This window comes from Choloepus didactylus, chromosome 5 (genome assembly GCF_015220235.1).
Source record: "Choloepus didactylus isolate mChoDid1 chromosome 5, mChoDid1.pri, whole genome shotgun sequence".
NCBI lineage: Eukaryota > Metazoa > Chordata > Mammalia > Pilosa > Megalonychidae > Choloepus > Choloepus didactylus.
The window spans coordinates 89,993,470-90,017,125 of NC_051311.1; the positions used below are offsets into that span (position 1 = coordinate 89,993,470).

General features: G+C 35.8%; 1 protein-coding gene across 10 annotated transcripts in view; it reads left to right on the forward strand.

Annotated features, from left to right (window-relative positions):
- Window positions 1-23,656, forward strand: part of SRPK2 (SRSF protein kinase 2) — a 321,319-nt gene that overhangs the window by 162,092 nt on the left and 135,571 nt on the right. For 3 of the 10 annotated variants that reach the window (XM_037836452.1, XM_037836457.1, XM_037836459.1), the window contains exon 3: window positions 11,034-11,097. The exons of 6 other annotated variants lie outside the window; for them this stretch is intronic. In XM_037836452.1, the coding sequence (XP_037692380.1) occupies window positions 11,034-11,097 (64 nt within the window). Of the gene's footprint in view, window positions 1-10,812; window positions 11,098-23,656 lie in introns of those variants that run through there. One more of the 10 variants, XM_037836458.1, reaches the window with a different exon arrangement.

Consider the following 23,656-nt stretch of genomic DNA (forward strand, 5'->3'; position numbering starts at 1 on the left):
ATATGGATGTATTATATTTCTTTGATCTGTTCATCAGTTGGTGGACATTTGGGTTGTTCCAAGTTTTGGCTATATGAATAATGTGCACAAATTTTTGTGTAAGCATATGTTTTCAGTTCTCTTGGGTATATACCTAGGAGTGGAATTGCAGGGTCATACAGAAACTTAATTTTTTTGAGAAACGGTCATCCTGTTTTCCAAAGCAACTGCACCATTTTACATTCCCACTAGAGGGTTCCAGATTCTCCACATCCTCACCAACACTTGTTATTCTGTCTTTTTTGATTAAAGCCATCGTAGTAGGTGTGAAGTGGTATATCATTGTGGTTTTGATTTGAATTTCATTAGTTCCTTAATGATGTTAAGCATCTTTTCTTGTGCTTATTGGCATTTGTAGATCTTTGTATGTCTATTCAAATCCTTTGCCCATTTTTATATTGAGTTGTCTTTTTGTTGTTGAGTTGTAAGTTTTTTATTTGTTCTGTGTAGTAGACCCTTATCAGATATATGATTTGCAAATATTTCATCCAATCTGTGGATTGTTGTTTTACTTTCTTGGTAGTGTTCTTTAATGCACAAAAGTTTCTAATTTTGATGAAGTTAAATTTATTGTTTTTTTCTTTTGTTATGTGTACTTTTGGTATCACCCTAGGAAACACTTGCCTAATCCAAGGTCATGAAGGTTTAGATCTATTTTTCCTTCTAATAGTTTTATAGTTTTAGTTCTTACATTTAAGTCTTTGATTCATTTGTAGGTAATTTTTGTATAGGGAGTGAGATACGGATCCACTTCATTCTTTTGATTGTGGGATATCTAGTTTTCCCAGCATCATTTGTAGAAGAGACTATCTTTCTTCATTGAATGGTGTTGGCACCCTTGTTGAAAATCAGTTGGCCATAGATGTGTGGGTTTATTTCTGGATTCTCAATTTGATTCTATTAATTTATTAATTCTATGAATTTATATTTCTGTCCTTAGGGTGGTACTGCACTCTCTTAATTATCATAGCTTTGTTTTGAAGTTGAGAAGTGTGAGTTCTTCCTTCTTCCCACTTTGATTTTCTTTTTCAAAATTGTTTTGGCTATTCAGGGCTCTTTCTTTTTCTATATTAATTTTAAGAGCATCTTGTCCATGTTTGTAAAATTGTTGGACTCTTGATAGGGATTGTGTTGAATCGGTAGAACATTTTGGATAGCAATGATTTTTTTTTTTCAATTTTTTCAATTGGATATATTCACATCTATTCAACCATCCAAAGTGTACAATCTGTTGTTCACAATATCATCATATAGTTGTGCATTCATCACCACAATATTTGAGCATTTTCGTTACGCCAAAAAAAAAAAGAATAAGAATTAAAGTAAAAAAGAAAAACTTCCCATGTCCCAATCTCCCCCATTATTCATTTAATTTTTGTCCCCATTTTTCTATCTTCTGTCCATACATTGGATAAAAGGAGTGTGAGCCTCAAGGTTTTCACAACCACACAGGCACACTGAGTAAGCTACATAGTTATACAATTGTCTTCAAGAATCAAGGCTTCTGGGTTGCAGTTTGACAGTTTCATGTATTTCCTTCTAGCTATTCCAATACACTAAAGACCAGAAATGGATATCTATATATCACATAAGAATAACCTCCAGAATGACTTCTTGACTCCATTTGAATTCTCTCAGCCACTGAGACTTTATTTTGTTTTATGTCTCTTCCCCCTTTTGGTCAAGAAGGCTTTCTAGCATTGATATTTTAAAATATGAAGTTTTCCAGTCCATGAACATGGGATGTCTTTCCGCTTATTTAGGTCTTCTTTAATTTCTTCCAGCAGTGTTTTGTAGTTTTCAGTGTGTTAAGTCTTTTACCTTGTTGGTGAAATTCTTAAAGATTTTGTTCACTTTTATATGATTGTAGATAGACTTGTTTAGCTCTGGATACTTGAGCAATTTCTTAAACTTCCTAGACTTCAGTTTCCATATCTTTCCCCCTTCACTTGTTATGAGGTTTAAATGAGTTCATTTACATAAGGGACTTAAATAAGCCTGGCATTTTAAACTAAATAGTGTGAACTCTCTGAAGGAAGGGATTTTGCTTAGGCATTTTTGTGTCCACCTTCCCCCCTTAGCTTGGTACCTGTTATTGCTCAGGGAATGCAAAAGGATAGAAAAGTTAAAACTATACTTCATTAACTCGTTTTCTAAGATTTGCAAGTTAATGTGATCTGGGAGTCAGGACACTAATTTTCCTTGAACCTGCATATTTTGATACTGCTTTTTTCCTTATATATGTAAATAAGCCTTGCACAATAATTTTACCACGTTAATATGGTGAAGGTTCTTTTTGAGATGGTTTCTTGGGTCCTTGGCTTACCAAAGGAGTTTGAAAGCAGGCATTGCACTGTTGAACTCCCGGTCCTTTGCATTCAAAAATTCTAAGTGAAATGAAAATGTTTTTATTTTTAATCCTGCAAGCCACAGTATTAGAGAACTGATAGTTCCAGTTGTATGTTAATGTCTAATATTGAAAAAACTACCTTTTTAGGTTACAGTTGTAAAAAAAAAATAATCTTTATGAGTATTGTTCCATGATGTAGTTTCTAAAATCCATATATTGTATCAGAAAAATATACAAATGTTTATTTTTAAAATGTGAAACAGAGAAGCTTTTATACTTGCTTCATATTGAACAGAGCATTGAATCTCACTCTGAGTGTAACAACTCACAGTTATCTAAGAACTTGTGTTACTTCTTCTGTTGTCCCCAACAGGGTCAGTGTAAAAGCATCTTTGTTCTGTTTAGAGGCTGGATTAACTATTAATGATACTTTGCTATGGTGAAAAACCTGTATACAGTTTTCAGGGATTAGTTTTATTATATTTCATTGCTAATGGAGGGCAGTGATGGTGAGGCTATTAAAATTAGGAATTTATTTAAATATTCATATTTTCGTGCTTTAATACATTTTTGCATTTAGTTCCTGAAATCCCAGCAACACCAAAATAACATTAACAAATACTATGAGATGAACTGTAAGGTTTTAATTTATTCCATACAGTACTTAAACTGGGCGGTCTGGGATCTTGGATTGGTGTAGATATAGCCTGAGCAGCTTTCTCTTGAATTCTGGCTTTCTGTCACACATTCCTGGGGGTGAAGGTGAGTGAGGAAAGAGACCACAGTTTGGGGTATTTAGTCACTTTTCTTGCTAGAATTTTGAAATCAGCCGCAAACCTTTCCCTTAACACTAGTATGTATCCGGCTAACAAGTTGCATTCGTAATAAAATTTAAAAATTGACAAAAAAAATTTCTTGTAGTTAGTGTGGTTTCTGATTAGTGGCAACAGTTGCAGCTACTTTGGAAGTTCTAAATCAGAAACTTACTCACCGTGAGACCACCTCCTTCTCTTCCTTCAATCTTCCCCTCCCAATTGTAGAGTTTGGAGTAAACACATTGTAGTTGGTTGGCACTGTATCATATTCAGCAACACGAGTTATCTTTTTTTGGAATTACGGCAGGAGGAAAATTGATACTGGAAAAGAGTACTTTTAATGAAGGGTGGGGATGAAATTGGGTCTTTATCTTGAAAATAAAATCAAATTCTGAAAGTTAGCAACTTTAAGTTGTAGTTGCAAAATATGTACTGATTCTTACTTTAGAATAAACGAAGACTGTTTTAAGTGTTGATTGTTTTCTGCATGCTTGTTCACACTACTTTGCATGATAACATGATTGGATATCTTTTTTTTTAATTAAAATTTATTCACACAACATACAGTCATCCAAAGTATACAATCAATTGATCATATTACCGTCATATTGTTGTTCATTCATCACCCCAGTCTATTTTTTTGAACATTTTCCTTGTACCAGAAAACGAGAAAATTAGAATAAAAAAATAAGAGTAAAAAAAGAACACCCAAATTGTCTCCGCCTCCCCGCCCGATTTTTCCTTTAGGTTTTTGCCCCCATTTTTCTACTCATCCATCCATACACTGGGTAGAGGGGAAGTGTGATCCATAGGCTTTCCCAGTCACATTGTCACCCCTTGTAAGCTACATTGTTATACAATTGTCTTCAAGAGTCAAGACAACTGGATTGTAGTTTGATAGTTTCAGGTATTTAGTACTAGCTGTTCCAGTTCATTAAAACCTGAAAAGAGTTAACCATATAGTGCATAAGAATGCCCACCAGAGTGACCTCTTGGCTCCATTTGGAATCTCAGCCACTGAAACTTTATTTCATTTCACATCCCCCCTTTTTTGGTCAGGATGTTCTCCATCCCATGATGCTGGGTCCAGATTCCTCCCCAGGAGTCATATTGCACTTTGCCAGGGAGATTTACACTCCTGGGTGTCAGATCCCATGTAGGGGGGATGGCAGTGATTTCACCTGCCAAATTGGCTTAGCTAGAGAGAGAGGGCCACATATGAGCAACAAAGTGGGATTGAGGGGTGGGGTGGCTCTTAGGCACAGTTATAAGCAGGCCTAGCCTCTCCTTTGCAGTAACAGGCTTCTTAAGGGCAAGTCCCATGATAGAGGATTCGGCATATCAGTCTGCCAGTCCTCAATGTTTGTGAGAACGTTGGATATCCTTTAAGTTAATATTTTGGCAATGCAATCCTAATGAACGGTATTTTTGTAACCTAAGGGTTTTATTTTTTTTTTCAGTCTCTGATAATCAAATGATTATTCTTGTGGCACTTAACATATTATCATCCTTGTTGATTTTTCAATTACTAACCTTCTAACTTACTGTATCCTCATTTGTCAGTTATTTTGCCTGAGATTCTAGCATTTCTTTGGTGTCTTCCACTGACTTTGTGAAATGTTGAATCTTTTGCAGATTTTTAGTTTCACTTTACTCCAGATTTTACATTTTACTTGAATTGTTGGACCACATGAGCATCAGACAGAGACACATAGAAGGGGTTTGATGAGTGGGAATAGAGGCCAGTGATAATTCGGGACAGTTGCGTGAGTGGTCAGTTAATTCATGAATATTTCTGTCTTTGTACAATTTTTCTTTTCTGTGAATTCCCATAACAGAGAGGACTTGCATAATGAATACTGAAATAATAAAGACTCCCTCTTTTAGGCTAGACTGTCCTTTCAAGATGGTAGTCAATCATCTAACTTCCTAGATGTCTCAAGGGGCTTTCTTTCCTCCTGCACCTTTACGAGAGGTCCCATGTGTGCCCTTTTCTTGAGTTTCGGATCGGGACCTGAATACTTGATCCCAGATTGGTAGGATTAGTGATTGACACCTGTTCCAGAAAAGCCTCTGTAGGCCCTCTTTACATTTTAGTGGAAGACTGTTAAGGCTACTAAATAGCCTAAGTGGAAGACCCCTATAAAGACCCCTTAAGCATACATCCCAAGGCAATGGAATATGTGAATGTATGAAATATAGGAGAGCTGTTAATTGGTAGTGATAAGGGAAATGGTATTAGGGACAGAAATGTTGAAAAACCAGAATGGTGGAACGTTAAGGTGGAAAACAGTCCCTCTGAGGTGTTACCATTAACTAAGTTTTCAGGACTGCCCTGTCTTTTGAACAAGCTTTGGTTCTGAGGCCTGCTGAGGCAGCTGCTGCTGTTTAACTTCTAGAGGTATTCTTGCAATCTGACCCTGTCACCCGAGGTAACCTGTTTCTTGTACCCTATAATGGCTCCAAATAAATATAAGGCAGTAACTAAAAAAAATCCAGCTTACGTGCACCCCAAATAAAATCAAGTTTATGAATGATCATGTAAAGAATTTATTTGGCAAGTGGAAGAAAGTGTAGTAAATTTATCTGAATAACTCCAATGGAAAGAAGATGTAGGTCTAACAATTTAGGCAAAACTATCTGTGGTATTATTTTGTCTTACTTAATTTCTGTTTTGTTAAAGTAAGTATCCTGTCTGAGCTCATCCTTGGTGTTTAGTGATGAAAAGGACACAAGAGCATATCACATCCATGGCATCCCTGTGTTACTCTGAGGCTGCTCTAGCTCATAGGGTTCTAGATGGATTCAGGGCTTCGCAGTTTCCCTCTTGAGATGTCCTAACCTTTGAATCATCTCTCCTTTTTCAGACTTTGTTTTCACAGTCTTTATTGGTAATCTGCTCCTGGTTAGGGTTCCCAAAGAGTGGCTCAGTTCTGGACTCACAGCCCTAGGCGTTCCTGGAGTCTTGAAACTGAGTGGTTAATGGAGTGGAAAATATTAGGCATATTAGATATATTAGAGACATATTAGACATATGGCATATTAGGGACAGTAGGCTATTAACTGAAGAGAGTTAAGCTATTGATCTTTACAAAGAATTTGAGTTTCTTTTAAGTTACAAATGGAAATGAGAATAAAAGTGTATCATGAGGAAGGTCTTTAGGTTGGGTAGAAGAGTGTAGGTAGGAAAACATCAGTGAATTGGTTTTCTCTTTTGGAGTATAAGGTGATGAATAAGAAGAGTATGATGTCACAGACCAACCAGTTGTTTCAATCAAAAAAGCTGACTAAGCGTGGTGAATTTAATTCATTGAAGATACAAGAAAATAGCCTTTAAAAAGCTGATATAAAAGAAAGCTGGAGTGTCCTCCTAAGGTCCTTGGAAATTTACCTATTGGTTTTAGAGGCAGAAATCTTTTGGAGAAAATGTGGAATTTGCACCAGTTGTTTCTCTTTTCCCTACTCAGATTTTTCTTAATCCATGTGGTTTAGCTAGGTAGTGATTGCTAAGGTTCCTTTGAGCTCTAAAAATTGTTTGAATTTTCAACTGGATAATTGTATCTGGAAATATATTTTTACCAGTAGGGAAACTTTTGATTAACTTTTATATATTTTAGTAATTCTGTAATGCAAGTGTATGCAATATACAGTGGGGCAATGAGGAGTATTTAATTATGTCTGCGAAGACTTCAAGCAGGAGGAAACATTTGTGCTAAGATTAGAAAAGTGAGTTGGGTGTGCAAGGGAGACAAACTAGACAGTGATATTCCAGGGAGAGGAAACTGTAAGAAAAGATTTGGTGGTATGAGAAAGCACTTGTGTTTGGGGTACCACACAGAATCACTATTTCCGTAGCATAAGATACAAAGAAAGGGGAATGGTGGGAGTGATATCCCAAATGAGACAGGGAGACTAGTCTGGGATCTCTTCAAAAGATTCTGGCATGGAGGGGCAATGGTGCTCCTGCTTTTCACTGAGATAAAGACTATAGAAGGGAACGTTAGACTATGAAATTGATGAGCTCAATTTTGGACATTATGTTTGAAGTATCTAGGGACAATCTAGATGAAAAATTATTTTAGAGGGGTAGAAAGATACATGGATCTGAGTTGCAGGAGAGTATTAGGCTGGAGATTCTGATACGGTAGTCATCAGTGCCCTGATGGTTGTTGATGTCAAGGGTGCTGAAAGACGTAGGTAGAGTGAGAAGAGAAAGGGGTCAAATAGGTATCACCAACTTAAGGACTGTGTTAAAGATGATTTGGCAAAGGACCTAGAGTTGGGAGGATCATAAAACACAAAGGCCTTAACAAAACAAAAACACCTTTTTTTTTTTGCCATCCTTTAATGATTTTTTGCAAGTTAAACAAAATCATATCAAGAAACAATTCATATTAACTATAATTTTAAATCTGTTTAATCAAATTACATAGGAACCACTCCTGTTTATTTTCTGCAACAAATAAGGCAGGGTGGTCTTCAGGTGGGAGTAGGAGCGGGATCATGAGGGCACTTGGTAAAAGATTGATTAAAGGCTGAGAGATTGAGAAGAAGCTGATCAGTGACATTTAGTAGTACTGTCGGACATTTTAAGAGGGCTGGTGAGGTGTAGAGGTGTGGAGGACAGATTCCACAGGGAATACAGATGAAACTTGAAAAGAAACCATTAAATAATCAGGCTTGTGGCCCTTTTTTTTTTTTTTTTTTTTTTTTTTTTTTTTTTTTTTTTTTCTTTTCAAATGCTTGTTGGCCAGAGTGTATAAATGGAAGCAGTGGATGGTTGAATTCTTATGTAATTACAAGACTGCAAGACTAGCTGCTTTGGAAGAACAAGGGATGGGAAAAAAGAGAATAATTTTGACCTGTGTGTGGGCGGGAAGAGGGGCTGCAAGTCTTTAAAGTGTGACCTATAAAAGTAGACTATATCTCTACATCAATTCTTACACCAAAATAAATTCTTCAAAGGTCCAAAATTTATAAATCCTATTAGAGGAAAACATGGTGAAGATTTTAAAAATTTTGGAATGGGGGAAGGGCCTTCTAACTTTAGCAGGTAAACCAGAAGCCAAAAGAAAAGATTGGTTTGCTCGTTTGCATAAAAATAAAGGGTATGGTCCCAGATACTGTGAATAAAGTTGAAAAAAAAAAACCCCACTAATAAAGGAAAATTTTTTTCAAAATTTATAGGAGAGTGTCCTAAGTGTTGTCATGGAGATAGATGATTCAGGTGGTACAGAGGTTCAAGACTGTGAATTGAGGCTGCAGTCCTGAGCCTGGGGTTTTAGGAAGTCATATCAACATGGATGTCAAAGGCCCCCAGTATTATGGTGTAATGGAAGTTAATGAAAGTGCTGCCAGAGATGTTAATGAATGTGGGGAATAACTGGATTCATGGATGGAGTTGATAAGGAGTAGACAGTAGCATAGATGGAATACATGGACCCCAAAGGATGCAGTAGTAATATAGTACTAGTGAGCATTCCTGGACCATTTAGTCTTTCTGGAGCTATATTAAACAGATCTGAAGGTTTGAAGAAAATGTGAATTGATGCTGGAAACCCTTTGATGTATCATTAGAATCCTCTTTGATTTGGTACTTCCAAGGTCACCAGGCAGCAAATGATTTATAGCTGGAACTTTTTTTTTCCTATTGTCTGCAAGATTGACATAAACTTCATTAGACCCATGTTTGCTTAATCTTGGCTTCTTTCAGCCTTAGAATTGCTTTTATATAGATATACTGAAGCACCTTTTTGTCTTTTTGGAATAAAATATTGCCAGATAAAGATGGATTAAAAAGTGACCTCACTTCCGAGGCTAGTTAATAAACTGAGAATAATTCTCTCAAAGGAGAGACTGGGAAACAGATTAATGCTTAATTTCCACTATGGTAATAATACAGAGGTGGCTGTTGAAGTTGGTTAGAGAGAGAAGGTAGATTTAAACTATGGGAAAACTATTTAAAATTGGACAGACGTAGTATACCTCATTAACTCATTCAAGAAATACTTATTGAGGGGTTACTATCATTTGCTAGGCACTACATAATAAAAGGCAGGGAGGGCTTACTACATGCCTTTCATGGGTTATTTCATGAAATCTTCATAGCAGCCCTTCAAGAAGGAATGGTTCTTACTCCCATTTTACCAGAGAGGAGTATTAGAAAGTTTAAGTAATTACCCCAAGGTCATACCGCTATTAAAAATGATGGAGGATCCTGCTTTCAAACCTAGGGCTGTTTGAGAGAGCCTGAGCTTTTAAACACCTGGCTTTTTTTTTTTTTTTTTTTTTTAAATAAAAAGGGAGCGTCATTCCCAAGCACTGGCTGTGTTGCATGGTCCAGGCTCTGTAACGCGGGTAAGAATCCTCCCGGTAAATTTCATTATCACTCCCATTATCACTCCCATTTCTAACCACTGGGGAGAGCACTGCCCTGTGCTCTCCCCAGTGGTTAGATAGTTTGGCTATAGCCTGTGGTAGATTCTCTGATCAGACATAGAAGCCAGTTTTATAATGTCCATTGGATGAAGCTGTAAGCTTAAAATGAACAATTTGGAAAAACCCTTATTTTAACATTAAAAGGATACTTCCATACTGATCCATTTTATTTTATGCAACTGATTTTTACCCCCTTTTTCTTTACATTTTCTCATATTCCACTCTAATTTCTATAGTCAACATTCTTAAAAACAAAAAATTTGTTTTACCCTTAAAAAACAAAAAAACATTGAGGTTTACTTTGAAATCGTGAAACTGCTTATAGCATTTTAGTAGCTCTGTTTTATTTTTAGTATGTGAACTTTTTTTATGAAAGCATACTTTAATGTTTTAAATTCAGTTGGAAATACTTCTAAGGAATGAGAAAACTGCTTTACAAGTGAAATAGTCTGGGGAATAGGACCATGTGAATTTTATTCACTTAAAATTTTGTGCTTTAGGTCGCTCATTTAGTATTTTAAGAAAACGTGTTAGATTTTTTTATTCTTCTCCTTTCCTTCTCCCTCTTTATTTTCACCTTTCCTTCCCTTTTAATCTCCTATCTCCTTCTAAATCAGTTTCAGCAGTCATCTTTTAATTAAATTGAACTGGCACTTACATTTTTGTTGAAGATGGTATTGTCAGTCCTTCCTAAGTGGACAAGTAGATTTTCTCAGCTCGGTAACTGGGTGTTGCTGTTCACTTGTATTGTACTGCGAAGGAGGAGGGGAAAATTAAGCTATAAAATAGACCTTCTTCTGAAGGAGTTAGGGACTAGATATTAAATATATATGTACCTTTAAAAACTACCAAGAAATTATAACACAGGTTTTAAAACATTTAATCTGTAAATTGGGGTTCTGGTTTAATGTTTCATTCTTAAGTGACAAAAATGATTCTCTGAGCCATATTTTTCAGGGCTAATGAAACGGAAGCAGCCAAGGGTTGCGTATTTGTTTGTTATAGCCTGTAACTTTATCACACAGACTTCTTGTATTATCTAGCACATTGAATTCAGATGTCAGCATTTCTTGTTTGAGTTTTAATTTGCGGAATTAAAAATCTTCCTGTAAAGCCATGCTTGTTCTACCTTAAAAAAGAAAACACCCCTCTGGTTAAAAGAAATGGTACTTCCTGCTTTCATAAACAGTCATGTGCATAGTTTAGCAAGGCCTGATGCCTCCGGAGCTTTTTCCCTTTATAGCACCATTGAATCCCAGTCCTAACAGAAGTACTGCGAATCTTGTGGCCTCATTCTGAACAAAAGGGATTAGAGAAGAAAGATCTCTTGATATAAGGCTTGAAAGCAAGGGCAGGCAATCTTGGTTGTGAATATTTTCTGATTTTTCCAGAAATCAAGCAGAAGATTGAGCTGCTGATGTCAGTTAACTCTGAGAAGTCGTCCTCTTCAGAAAGGTACAGCTACATCTCTTGCATGAACAATTAATGGTGTAGCATTGCTAAGAAACAAACCAGGACATATTTTTTTTCCTTGTCGAGTTTGCTGTAACGTATTGTACTGCATGCTGGTCATTGTGCTGTATTGAAGCTGTACATTTGGGCAAGCTGTTCTGCTTTTGCATAGGGTAATTTATATTTTAAAAAATAGTGAAGCCTAATCAGCTGCTGCATGCACACCGTAACAGCAGACCGCTGGTTTTCATGTGTGACAGCTGTTGAAGGCTTTAAAAAATAATTTATTTAGCCAGAAAACAAAGAGAGAAAGAAAATCTTGCTTTCTTTAAGGAATGCTATTAGATTTTCTTCCTATATTTTGAGGTTGCTGCTCCACAAAATTACCAAGGTTATTTGTAAGATCTAGGGTAAACATATTTGATTATTGGTTGTAATAAATATTATCTTATGTGGAAAGGGAGTGCCATTTGTAAATAGCTTGGGAATGGCAAACCCACATATTAGTCACATTTTGGAGGAGAGATGATGCTTCTTCAAGTCTGTGCTAGGAAATGAAACAGTCACTGCATGCAGTAATGGTTCATGCCTGCAGGTAAGGACAAAATGACTCAGAAGTATTTTTAAAGCAATTATTCTATCTGCCAATCAAATGATTATACCTGTGAGGAGATATTTCATTAAAATGACTATTTTGCCTTATTAAATAAAATTAGGGTTTTTAATCAGAAGCCAGAAATGAAGCTATAGTTGTCTATTTTGACATAGTAAATATTGTGTTCACTTCTGTTTATCAAAATTGTGTATACTGCATGATATTTTAAATTGAGCTCCTTGGGCAGACAGTTGATGCCTACCTTTCTCTTGGTTACCTAGTAATTTATGCTTAATGTTGATATTTGTATTCCAGGTGTGTGTTTATTTAATTTTCTAAGGTTACTCTTCAGGGTTATCTTTTTTGATCATCAATTTAATATCTAGAAAGATATGAAGAAGAAACAATTTAGTAGTTAAGGAATGATATAGGAAAAACATTGAAGAAAATGTGAGGTGAAGTACTTAGCCTAGTAAAATGGATTTAAAATTACAGTACACTAGTGTATGGAGGACATGGTCTGATGGCAAACTGATCACGGTAAATTGATTTATTAGTATAATCAGGTGAAAGGCTTCTGGCTATAACTTAGGGCCTTACAAATAAAGATGTTACTGCTTTCTTTAGAAATTAGTAATAGAATAAATTAGAAAGGTTTGTGTTTATTTTTATGTAGCTTTTAACTTCTGGTTTGTGGCTAGCCCTATAAATTTAAGGATTCTGTTGCTGAGATGAAAAACAGTCTTCAGCCTTGTGAATGTTCTGCCAGTAAAATGGTGGTGGTGGGAAGGGGAGAAGGTTGAGAAGGCTGGGAGGCTGGTGATTTAAACCATGCATGTCCAGGTGCCCATTATAGCATTAGACTTTGGTTACTAGGAAGTGCATTCTTAGTGGAATGACAGAAACAATTATCTTTTCGTAGTAGCATGATTCTCTATTGATAAACTGACTGTTAATCAGAGTGTATGAATATTATCGAGAGACAAGTTAGGAATGGGTGAGGTTTTCCTGGTTGAATTACATACTTTTGAGGAAATACATTCTAAAATGTTTTGGTGGTTACATTTATGTATTTGGTTTATTTTTACCTAAGCTCTTGTGGTTATTTGAAGGAAAGGGACGATGCATGTGGTCATGATCTTTTTAAGTTTAGGCATCAGCTACTATGTTAACAAAAACTTTATACACAGCTTTAGCACAGCTAGTTTGCTTTATTTATTATTATTTTAGGGGGTGCCTAGACATAAATTTGGCAGTTGTGATATGCTAACTTAATGGGCGATTAAAGTAGCTTATGGATCAGTCAACACATTGCAAATGTAGAAGTTGTTTTATTGTAAATATATTAAAAATAGAAGTTATTTTTCTATCTTTATTAAAAACCATCAATAGTCAAATCATTTGTCTTTTTAATGAGTTTGGAAGAACTTGAAAAATAAGAATCTGAAGTTTAAAAAAAAAAGGGCATGGCCTAGTAACACTACATCTTGACCAGGAATTTAATAGTTGTCAAGAAGCATTACCCATAGGAAATACTTTACCATCACTTTCTACCATTCTTGTTCACTATTCACCTAGATATTAGTAGTCTTTGCATTGACTTTTTTTTTTAAATTTGAAGTTAGCAGTTTGAGGTATGGCCTGAATAGTCAAGATATTTTGCATTTACATATGCTGTGGTCAGTTTTCAAATATATCTATTATTAGAAGCATAAAGAAACCCTGGCTTCTTTCTTTAAAGAGAAGAGAAGCTAATTAATTGTATGAAGCCAAAGTTATTCACCATAATTGATTTCGTTCCTGCAGTATTGATATTTCAGGGAAACAAATAGAGGAAACCATCTTTCTAAATACAAAATATAATGAAAGAAACCCTGAAGTAATGTTCCTAATACTTTTCCATTTTATATTTTTAACCTGCTTAACTGGTATTGGCTGAATTATTTTTGTCTAGGCAATTTTGTAAAATGGTAAAAGCAAGGCAAAAAGTAAACCCAACTTTTTTTTTGTAGACTTCTGCTTCTTTAAAAAATACAAATAATAATGTGATTTGAAATAATAGTAGATATGGAATTTTGAAGATTGTTTTGGGAGCCAAATTTGAAAAGGTGTTATTTTGAATCTTAATGACCTCTTGAAACTTAAAGTTTTGTTTTTACCTCTAACAGAACGTTGGCAGTTTATAGAAGGTCATTTTGTAGAGGAGTAGTGGGGTACTTCTGTTCAGAATGGCTGACTCAAAGGACAAAAATTAATATGGTTAAAGAAAGTTATACTTTTCTGGGGGAGGGTTGTATTTTGGAGAGAGAGAAACTTCAACTTAACTTTTTTCAACTAAGGACAGAGAACATTATTGAATGAATAAAAATATGATGCTTGAGTTGTATATTATGGCCAGTTAAGAGGAAGAAATATTTATTGGCAAGACAGTTCCCTTCTGGAGATACTAAGAGTAAATCCCACACGTATTTTCTTTTTAATCAAGTGCCTGTGGAATGAATTTGTTCATCTTAAACTTGGTAATGACAGTGCAGGCACTATTTTACTTCCTTGTATTGCCCATTTAATGTAATAAAATACCCAGTGGTATTTATTTGATGCCAAACTAGATTTCATGCCTGTTTTTCCTTCTTGCCCTCATCTCATAAGGTGCTCCTGGGATGGGGGCATTTGTGGGCTGGAGCAGGTGGGGAAGAGGAGTCATTGTGGTGATTGTGATAGCCAGCAATAAAGCAGTAGGATGCTATAGCCATCACTTATTAACCAAGTGCTCTCCTGGGAGGGAAGGAGAGAGGGAGAAAGAGTGCGTACCGTATGTAGAAGGACTGGCTGTTGGGAGGATTCATCCAGTCCCAGAAATATCCTGTCAACAGAAGAGCCCTTACACTGTGCTAAAATGTTTGTCAAAATACACTGCTGTTTCCCTAGTGAACTCATGTAACAAAATTGTACAATTCTTAGTCTACAAGAATCGATCCCAGAGTGCTCAGAGAAATGATTTCCAATCCACGTAAGCTGAGGAGTTTGCGAGGCGAGGGGGTCTGAGAAACTGAGAATCTACATTCCCATGTGTGTAACGTAGCCATGTAAATGGATGTTGTTGTCATCAATAAAATTCATGATCAGTTAAAAGTTAACCAAATAGTAGTGTCTTATTGGTTTGTATTTTCTCAGTGAACAGATGCTAAAAGGATCATTTGTATTTTTTTTGGAGGGGGGAGCTTTGACATCTTTTTGGTGTTGAAAAGGAGTCCTCATACTCGTACTTGGATAAGAACTACTAATCGAAATCCTGAGCATCCCAGGTAGCTAGCACATACTTGAATTCATAACCTGGTAACTGCCTTGTTCAGGAGAAGAGAGAAAGGGAGAGGGAGAAAGTGTCATAAAAATATTTATACTGTGGCCTGTATTCTTCCAGTGCTGAGGGGGTTGATACAGAGAGGAACAGTCCCTGATCCTTAAAGTTCTCATATTTTAATGAGGATGGCCCCCCTTCCCCTAATAGAAAGGCCTTTCAAATACATAAAGAACTGATGCTTTGGGGACGGAGGGTATTTTAATTCCTTTCTTATTTTGCAGCCTCTTAAAGAGTGAAGAGTAAAAGGGCACATAATGGTGGATGCAGAAAGCAAAAAAGAGAAGCCTGGAAGAATAAGAATGAAAAGGAGAAAATAAAAAAATAAGGAAGGGACCAAATGAATAAGAGAAAAATGAAGGAAGTATAGGGTATTCAGTGGAAAAGGATTCAGGATGCAGGTGTCTTTTATTTACTTGATGTTGATTATATTTTCTTCCGTGTCTGTGTGGTGGGGACTAAGAGTCATTATGGGAGGAGAGCAAGTTTTAAAAGATTCTCTCTCCAGTGTGCCTCTGCCCTACCCCTATCCTCCATTCCAACCAAAAGACTAGGACAGACAGTTGATGACAATTCTTCATTGTCTTTTCCAACCCTCACTCTACCACGGTGAGCTTTGCTTTCTTGCTGAATTTGAGATCAGTTTTTTTTCTGAGTGGAAGGATGTGATGACAGAGGGGCTAGATTCCCTCCACTTAGTTCTTATACTTTTGTTTTATTTAATTTCAGCAATGTTTACATTATTTATAATTAATAATATATAAATAATATTATGTTAAATATTATGTAGATGTATTCAGGAAAGCACATAGATAATAGGTGAACAGCTTGAAAATTTTCCGTACATTTCTGTAACCAGCACCCAGATTAAGAAATGTTGACTTTGTTAGTAGCACCCCAGAAGCAATCCTGGAGGACATTGTTAGTTACTAGTACCCCCAGCTTCTCCAAGGGTAACAGCTACCACCCTACTTCTAACATCAAGACGACTTGCCTCTGTTCTTTTCCTCCTTCACAGCTTCATTGAGGATAATTTACGTACAGTTAACTACACGTGTTTAAGAAGTAAAATTTGATGAATTTTGACATATATACATACCTGTGAAACCATAAACAAGATCAAGGTAATGGACATATCCATTCCCCCCCTCCCCAAAGTTTCCTTGTTCACCTTTGTAATCCCTCCTACACTTCACTATCCCCAGGCAAACACTGATCTGGTTTCTGTCAGTACAGTTAATTTGCATTTTCTAGAATTTTATATAAGTGAAGCCATACAGTATGTACCCCTTTTTGGTTTGGCTTCTTTCACTCAGCATTATTTTTTTGAAATTCATCCATGTTCTTGTATACTTCAATGTTTCTTTCATTTTTATTGCTGAGTAGTATTCCACTATATAGTATACCAATTCTTTTTAATCCATTCAGTTTGTCCAGTGGTGTTTTTTTTTTGTTTGTTTGTTTGTTTGTTTGTTTTTATCCTTTTGATGGACCTCTGGGTTATTATCAGTTTTGAGATATAGAAATAAAGCTGCTATGAACATCCATGTACAAGTTTCTGTGTGTGCACTTGCTTTCATTTCTCTTGAGTAAATACCTAGAAATGGAAAAGGCTGGATCATGCAGTATGTTTAACTTTTTAAGAAATTGCTGAACTGGTTTTCCGAAGTTGGTTGTACCATTATACATTCCCACAAGCAATGTATAAGAGTTCTAGTTGCTCCACATCCTTGTCAATACTTAATATGCTTAGTATTTTTTTTAATTTTAGCCATTTTAATGAGATACGTGGTGGTATGTCACTGTGGTTTCAATTTTCATTTTGCTATTGACTACTGATGTGCATCCTTTCATGTGCTTGTCATCCAGTATACCTTCTTTGATTAATCTTTTGCCCATTTGAAAAAAAATTGAGCTGTTCATCTTCTTGTTATTGACTGTAAGAATTCCTTTTATATTCTAGTTACAGGACCTCTGGTGGCTTTTCTTTCATCATTCCTCTGTCTTTGTACAGTATATATATATATACATATATATATATATATATATATATATATATATATATATATATACACATATATATATATATATATTTTTTTTTTGGCTTTTACAATGGGGGTTTAATAGTACACAGATTTACAATTGTAAGGCCGTGAAAATGTCCCAACTAAGACATCAACAGAATGATACCCTCCCTGAAGAAAGGCTGATGGCATCTGTGGTTCCTTTGTCACCTGGGAAGGCACATGGCCAGAGTCTGCAGGTCCTCTCCTGGGTTTAGCTTCTGGTTTCCATTGCTTTCTCCAAAACATCTCTGGCCCTTGTACAGTATATTTTTAAGTGCAAGGTTTTTTTTTTTTTAATTTTATGACACCTGGTTTATGAAAGCTTTACCAAACCCGTTTATTAAGATTTTCCTTTCAGTTTTCTCCTAATATTAGCTCTTAATATTTAAATATGTGATCTGTTTTGAGTTTGTTGTACTATAAGTTTAAGGTAAGGATTGGGACTCCTTTTTTCACAAATGGCTATCCAATTATTACACCTGATTTTGGACATTATATAAACTGCAACCCTCTGTATACTCTTTTGAGTCTTTGTATACTTTTTCTCCCAACATTAACTATGTGAAGTTTGTTCACGGTGTTGCATGCAATTGCAACTTCATTCAGTCTCATTACTGTATGGTGTTCATTGTAGGCGTATACCTCAATTTATTTATCCATTCTATTGATGGGCAATTGGGATGTTTGCAGTTTTTGGCTATTAGGAATAGTTTGCTATGAGCATTTGTATATCTATCTTTTGTAAATGAACCTGTGTATGAATTTCTGTGGGTATTTTCCTAAGGTTGCAGTTGCCTAACTTTAGTGGATTTTGCCAGTGGGTATTTCCAAAGTGAATATGGCAGCCCACATTCCTACCAGCTGTGTTCCTCATCCTAACCAGCTTTGTGCTGTGTAGTCCTTCTCCCTCCCTCCCTCTTCCTTCTCCCCTTTTTTGTCCCTTCCCCTCCTTCTTTCCTTTCTTCCTTTCTTTTTCTTCCTGCCTGCCTGCATTACTTCCTTTCATCCTGTCCTTCCATCCTTTCCTTCTGCCCCCCTTCCTTTAATATTCTGGTGGGTGTGTCAGTGTCACTTAGAGTTTGGACATTTTTGAGGAGGATTAGAAGCAGATGGGACTATTGGTTAAGTATTGACTTTCATGAAGGAGATCAGAATTAGAAGCTTAGACCAAATAGGGACCATAGGGGGCAGTCCAGCAACTGGTGCTCAGTTTCCCCACCCTTGGAGGCCCCTCCGTAGACCACCAGTCCTTTTTATTTTGAGACTCTTGAGGTAGGTTGTTACCTTATGTCTGACCAATAAATTGTGACATTTATAGTACGTTTTAAAGTGCCACATTTTAGATTGTTCCTGGTTTCTAAAATTTCTCTATCACATACCTAAAGAAAATAAAAGTGTGGTGTTATTTACTTTCTGCTAATAAACTGGACAGTTATCGGAGTGTCCTTTCTGTTGGTTATTATATATCTGGTCTTGATGCAGTAGTTTCTAAATTGTTTCATTTGTTTGTTACCAATTTAAACTTAAGTTTAAAAATTCTGCCTGTTTCCTGATCCCTCTCTGGAGGGTAGCCCACATTACAGCTAGAGCAAACCTTGCAGAGCACAATCTCATCAGGTAGGTCATTCCACTTCTACAACCCTTCAGCTGTCTTCCCACTGTTTTCATTGTGAAGGTAAACTCCGTAACTCAGCCAGCGATGCCTTTGCACTGTCTTGGTCCTTGATATTTGGGAAATATCTGGCCTGATAAAGACTTCAAGCCTGAGCCATATGCTCCCTCTTTGTTTACAAGGGAAATTAAATCAGCAAGTGTCATAAAAAATAGCTTAAATATGTGCTAATACCTAAGTGAGACTTGCTCTTTGATACACTCAGAAAAATTCAAAGTACCTTGGAAAAAGAGGAACTTTCTAGTATGTGATTCAAAGTAATTTAATATCTGGGTCCCAAGAATCATCTTAAATCATTTTTCTTACCAGCAGTAATGCTTCCTTCTCACTTTGGGACCCCTTCCCCCAAGTTAGTAGATTATGATGAGTTGACCAAGGAAGTTCAGAACAAATGTGAACAGTGATTAATACTAACAATGGCAATAATAATAAAGAACTCTGCTTTTAACAGTCATGCTGCAGATTCCCTTTTGTAACTGAATTCTTTAGTGCCAGGGGCTGGGAGAAATTAGACTAATTTTAGAAGACTACAGTTGTTAGATCTGTCTGTCCATCCCACATCCACTGTTTATCAGCAGGTACTCTGCAGTAACCACTCAGTAATTTGGAAAACAAGGAGTGGCAAACCCAGCACAAAAGACTGTGATCTGTCCAGAGAAGGCGTTGGCAGGTGGCTTGCCCCTGTCATAACTTGGCACATTCCTTGGGTGGGCCACAGCACTACGGTAGGTGACCCTTGGTACTCCTTAAAGGAATTGCAAATGACCATAACTTCATCTCTGGGGAACTTATGAAAGACCAGAGTTGTGGTGAAGGGGTTATAAGCACAGTTGCCTACCAAGGCATATACGAGTTAGGAGTGCCAAGTGGGGACAGTGGAAAACTGGAGACCAAAAGTGTTGCCAGCTTCTCTGATTTTATTAAGAGGAGTTGAAAATTGGGATTTTTGTGTCATATCTCTCAATTTTAAATGATGGCTCAAATTAAAAACCAAAACAACACAAGAACTCTTTCCAGGATTTGAAAGAGAGTATCTATCAACCAGATACCTCTCATGGTAAATATTTTTCTTCTCTGCAATAGTGCAGTGAGTCACAGTTTGTTAGCCACAGACTTGTGCAGACTATTGGAAGGGATTTTCAAATTGTAATGAGTACCAAGCATTATCTGTAGATTGAACACATACAAGTGAAATTATTGTCATGTTGAGGGGTAAGTCTCTGGATTTCTGACATTTCAGAAATGCGAAAACACCGGTGATCACTGTTCTGATGAACACACAGTAAAATAGCAAAATTAATAAGATGTCACTTGTTTGGAGTAGGAAGGCTGTAGAAGGCAGACTACCCAAACTGGGTGGTCATAGTCATTAATTTATTCCACATATATTTATTAATCACACAGTATGGTGGAACTTAACTTTTTATAAATAATCTGAAATTTATACAGGTAGAACATTATTTTGTTTGCATGACTGTCACTCTCATTCTTGTTCTCCTTTTCCCTTTTTCTTCTTTTTCCATCTTTCTCTCTTTGTTCCCTTCATCCATTCCCTTTTTCCCCCCAAAAAGATTTTCGAGGCTAATGAGAAGAGTACCAACAAGGCAGTGGATAAGGGGCTAGAGAAAATGTAGGTCAGTCTAGAAGGTTACGATATGGAGATTAGTAGGATGCAAACCCAGATATATGGGCGGAATTTGTTATGCCACTATTAAAGTTGACTGACAGACAGATTTGGTTTTAAGTTTCCTGGCAGCCAAACCAAAGGAAAAAAGTAACATTGTTCTTATTACCTATCAGGAGAAAATACACTAGTTTCCCTGGGAGAACCAAACCTTTCCCTCTAAATTTAATTATTATTACTTTAGAAGATAACCTTTCCTACATATCTCAAAAGAAATGTTTTTTTCATTTTAGAAAATTCAGATTAAAAGGAATACAAAAAAGCACTGCTTTTTTTTTTTATCATTAAGAGATTGGTCACCATGATTAATTTTTTGTTCTAGGTTTCTACCTTTTCTGTAAAAATCAAAAAGATTTAACAATAACACCACCACCAAGAAAGCTCAGTATCATACTGACAGTTACTTTGGAATTGACATTTTGCACTTAACATGTGATTTTCCCTCTGTTATTAAATAATCTTCTACAGCTTCATTTTTTATAGTGTCATTTTTAATGAGTACATAAAACTAAGTCCATTGTATGGATGGATGGTGCAATGTATGGGTGTACCATAATTTATCTGTTGAGCCTTAGACAGAAGTGGAATGATGTGGTCAAATGGTGCAAACTTGTCAGAATCTTGATAAGGAGTGTTAAATTGCAGTATATAAGAGGACCTTGTTGCTTACACCCATATTTGGAATTCTCAGAGTTGTCTCTTTTTCAGGTGTCGTATAGAGGACATTGAACAATATGTTGGACAGTGCTGACTTAGTCCATCTGTTCCTTAGCTCTCTCAAGTGTAGTAAAGCCAAAGATTACTGTGGTGTCTCCTGTTTTTCAGCAGTGTGAGCGCAAGTGAATGCAAAGTCAGTTCAGTCAACTTTTACAAGATTTAAGGCTTGCAGTAGACTCTTGAATTCAATCAAGCATTTATGAAATGCCTAACGTGTACTTAGTATCCCATTGATTAGAGGTTACAGTTAATGGTATAATCAATTAGTGGGAAACACATTTGGGTGTTTTGTTTATGTTAATGAATCATTATTTTTGTAAGGGATCTTAAGAAGATATGTGATCCAAACTTCTCACTCCAGACATACGAGAAAATATTCAACACAGATGGTTGATCTTTCTGGTTTTATTTTTTTAGAGATTTACAGAAATAAAAATTCTCCAACCTTCTTTGTTAAATTGGAGCCTTGTGGATGTTCAGTAGGTACTCACTGATTATATTTTGTTGCAAAATTTAATTACCTTTGAAGTCAGGGTCTTCCTTTGGGAAAAACACATTTTTTTTCTTGCTGAAATTTGAATCCAGTTTTCTTGTTTGGTGTCTATTTGGTGTCCCAAGACAGCTGGTATCCGAAGTCCAAACTCCTCAGGTTAGCGTTCCAGGCTGAAGAAACAGCCTGTGGGAAGTCGTGGTAAAATGAAACGCCATGATGCCATATGGGAACTATAAATAATTCCATAAGGCTAGGAAAGAGGAGAATGGAGGGAAGGATGGGAACAAGGTTAGAGAGGACTCTGGTGGCAAAAAATCTATGCAGTGGTAAGCTATAGATTGCATTGAACTTTATGTTGAAGTTTATCAAGTGCCATTGAAAGGTTTTAGCAAGGGAGATGTTCCTTTTCATTGTTTAAAACATGCACATACTCCTTAAAGTCTTTTAAGAAAGACAAGGAAATTTATTTTCGTCTAAAGTAGAAGGTCACAAAATATTTTATTTTATTTTATATATATATATATATATATATATATATATATATATATTATAGACTTGGTGGCAAGATGTCATTCATCTGCTCTGAAAATGGATGGGAGAGTCATGACATTATTTACCATTTGAGTGTGCTTACATAATTTCACAATAGGGTAGATGAATTCCTTGACATTGGGTAGTATTAAACATTGAAATGGATTGCCAAGAGAGGCTGTGGAATTATTTCTCTCCAAATAATTGGATGGGTAGAGGTGCTCCTTTACAAAGAGCTTGTTGAACCTCATGTGTTTTTTTCTATGTTATTTATGGTTTAATTGTGACTACTGGATTCCTGGCTTAAAGATTGTAATTTTAAATTTGTCTCATTATATACTATTAACAATGTATGACAAAAGTCTTTGCTCAGTGGATATATAAAGTATCATTTCTGTAAATTGTTTGAAATATTTTAGATCAGTGCTGTCCAGTAGACTTTCTGCAGTGTTGAAAAGTTCTGTAACGTAGACATGGCTTTTGAGCATTTGAAATGTGACTAAAATGACAGAGAAGCTAGAATTTTGACTATATTAAGTAATTTATTTTCAGATGAGAAACCCCAATGAACTCTTTCATTTAGAAAGAAAATTCTTCTCTTTCCCTAATCTCCACACTCTTACCTTTTATTTTTCTTTTGCCTTTTCTATCCTGACAATATTATACTGTATGAGTAAAAAGGTTTATTTCCTTTATTCTAATTCACATTAGGAATTTAAAAGAAATTGGATTCACTGGTTAATTTATTCTTAGATAAGATTATTTTGAGTTGATTTCTTAGTTAGGAGATGCTTAGTCCCCCTCTTTTTTATTAAATTTTTATTGTGGTAACATACATGTGATGTAAAATTTCCCATTTTAACCACTCTTTTAAGGGAGAAAAGTATTGTTTAATTATCTGCCATCACACTACTTGCCAAATCTTAAATCCTCTAAAACGAGGAGAACATACTAACATAAAAACAGTCTATTAAGGCAAAAGCAGTTTAGTTTCTTAAATGCTTGGCTCTGAAGGGAGAGATAAAATGATACAAATTTCCAAGTCTGTGTAATGTCTGATAAAAGAGATAAAGATAAATTATAGTTCATGATACATGTAACACACATACATACATACACATTTTAGACCGAGTTTGTTATTCTTGCCATTCAATTTTACCCAGAGCTTTAAAAAAAAAAATCAAAATTTTCATTTGAAATTCAGTTCTTTTCTCCTTCCCCAGACTTTTTTTCTTGGTGGCATTTACTAATGAGCATTAAAGTATTCGTTGTCCCAGAATCAAAAAAGACATCCTTTTCCTGGGGCCAGGATAGTCCTTAGCCTGCAGGAGGAGCCTGTGTCTAATGGAGGGCTGGAAAAGGTTTACATTTAAGTTATGTTCACTATTATATTCATTTATATTAAAGAAAGTTTGTAAAAGGAAATTTTTTTTGTTCATCCAAATA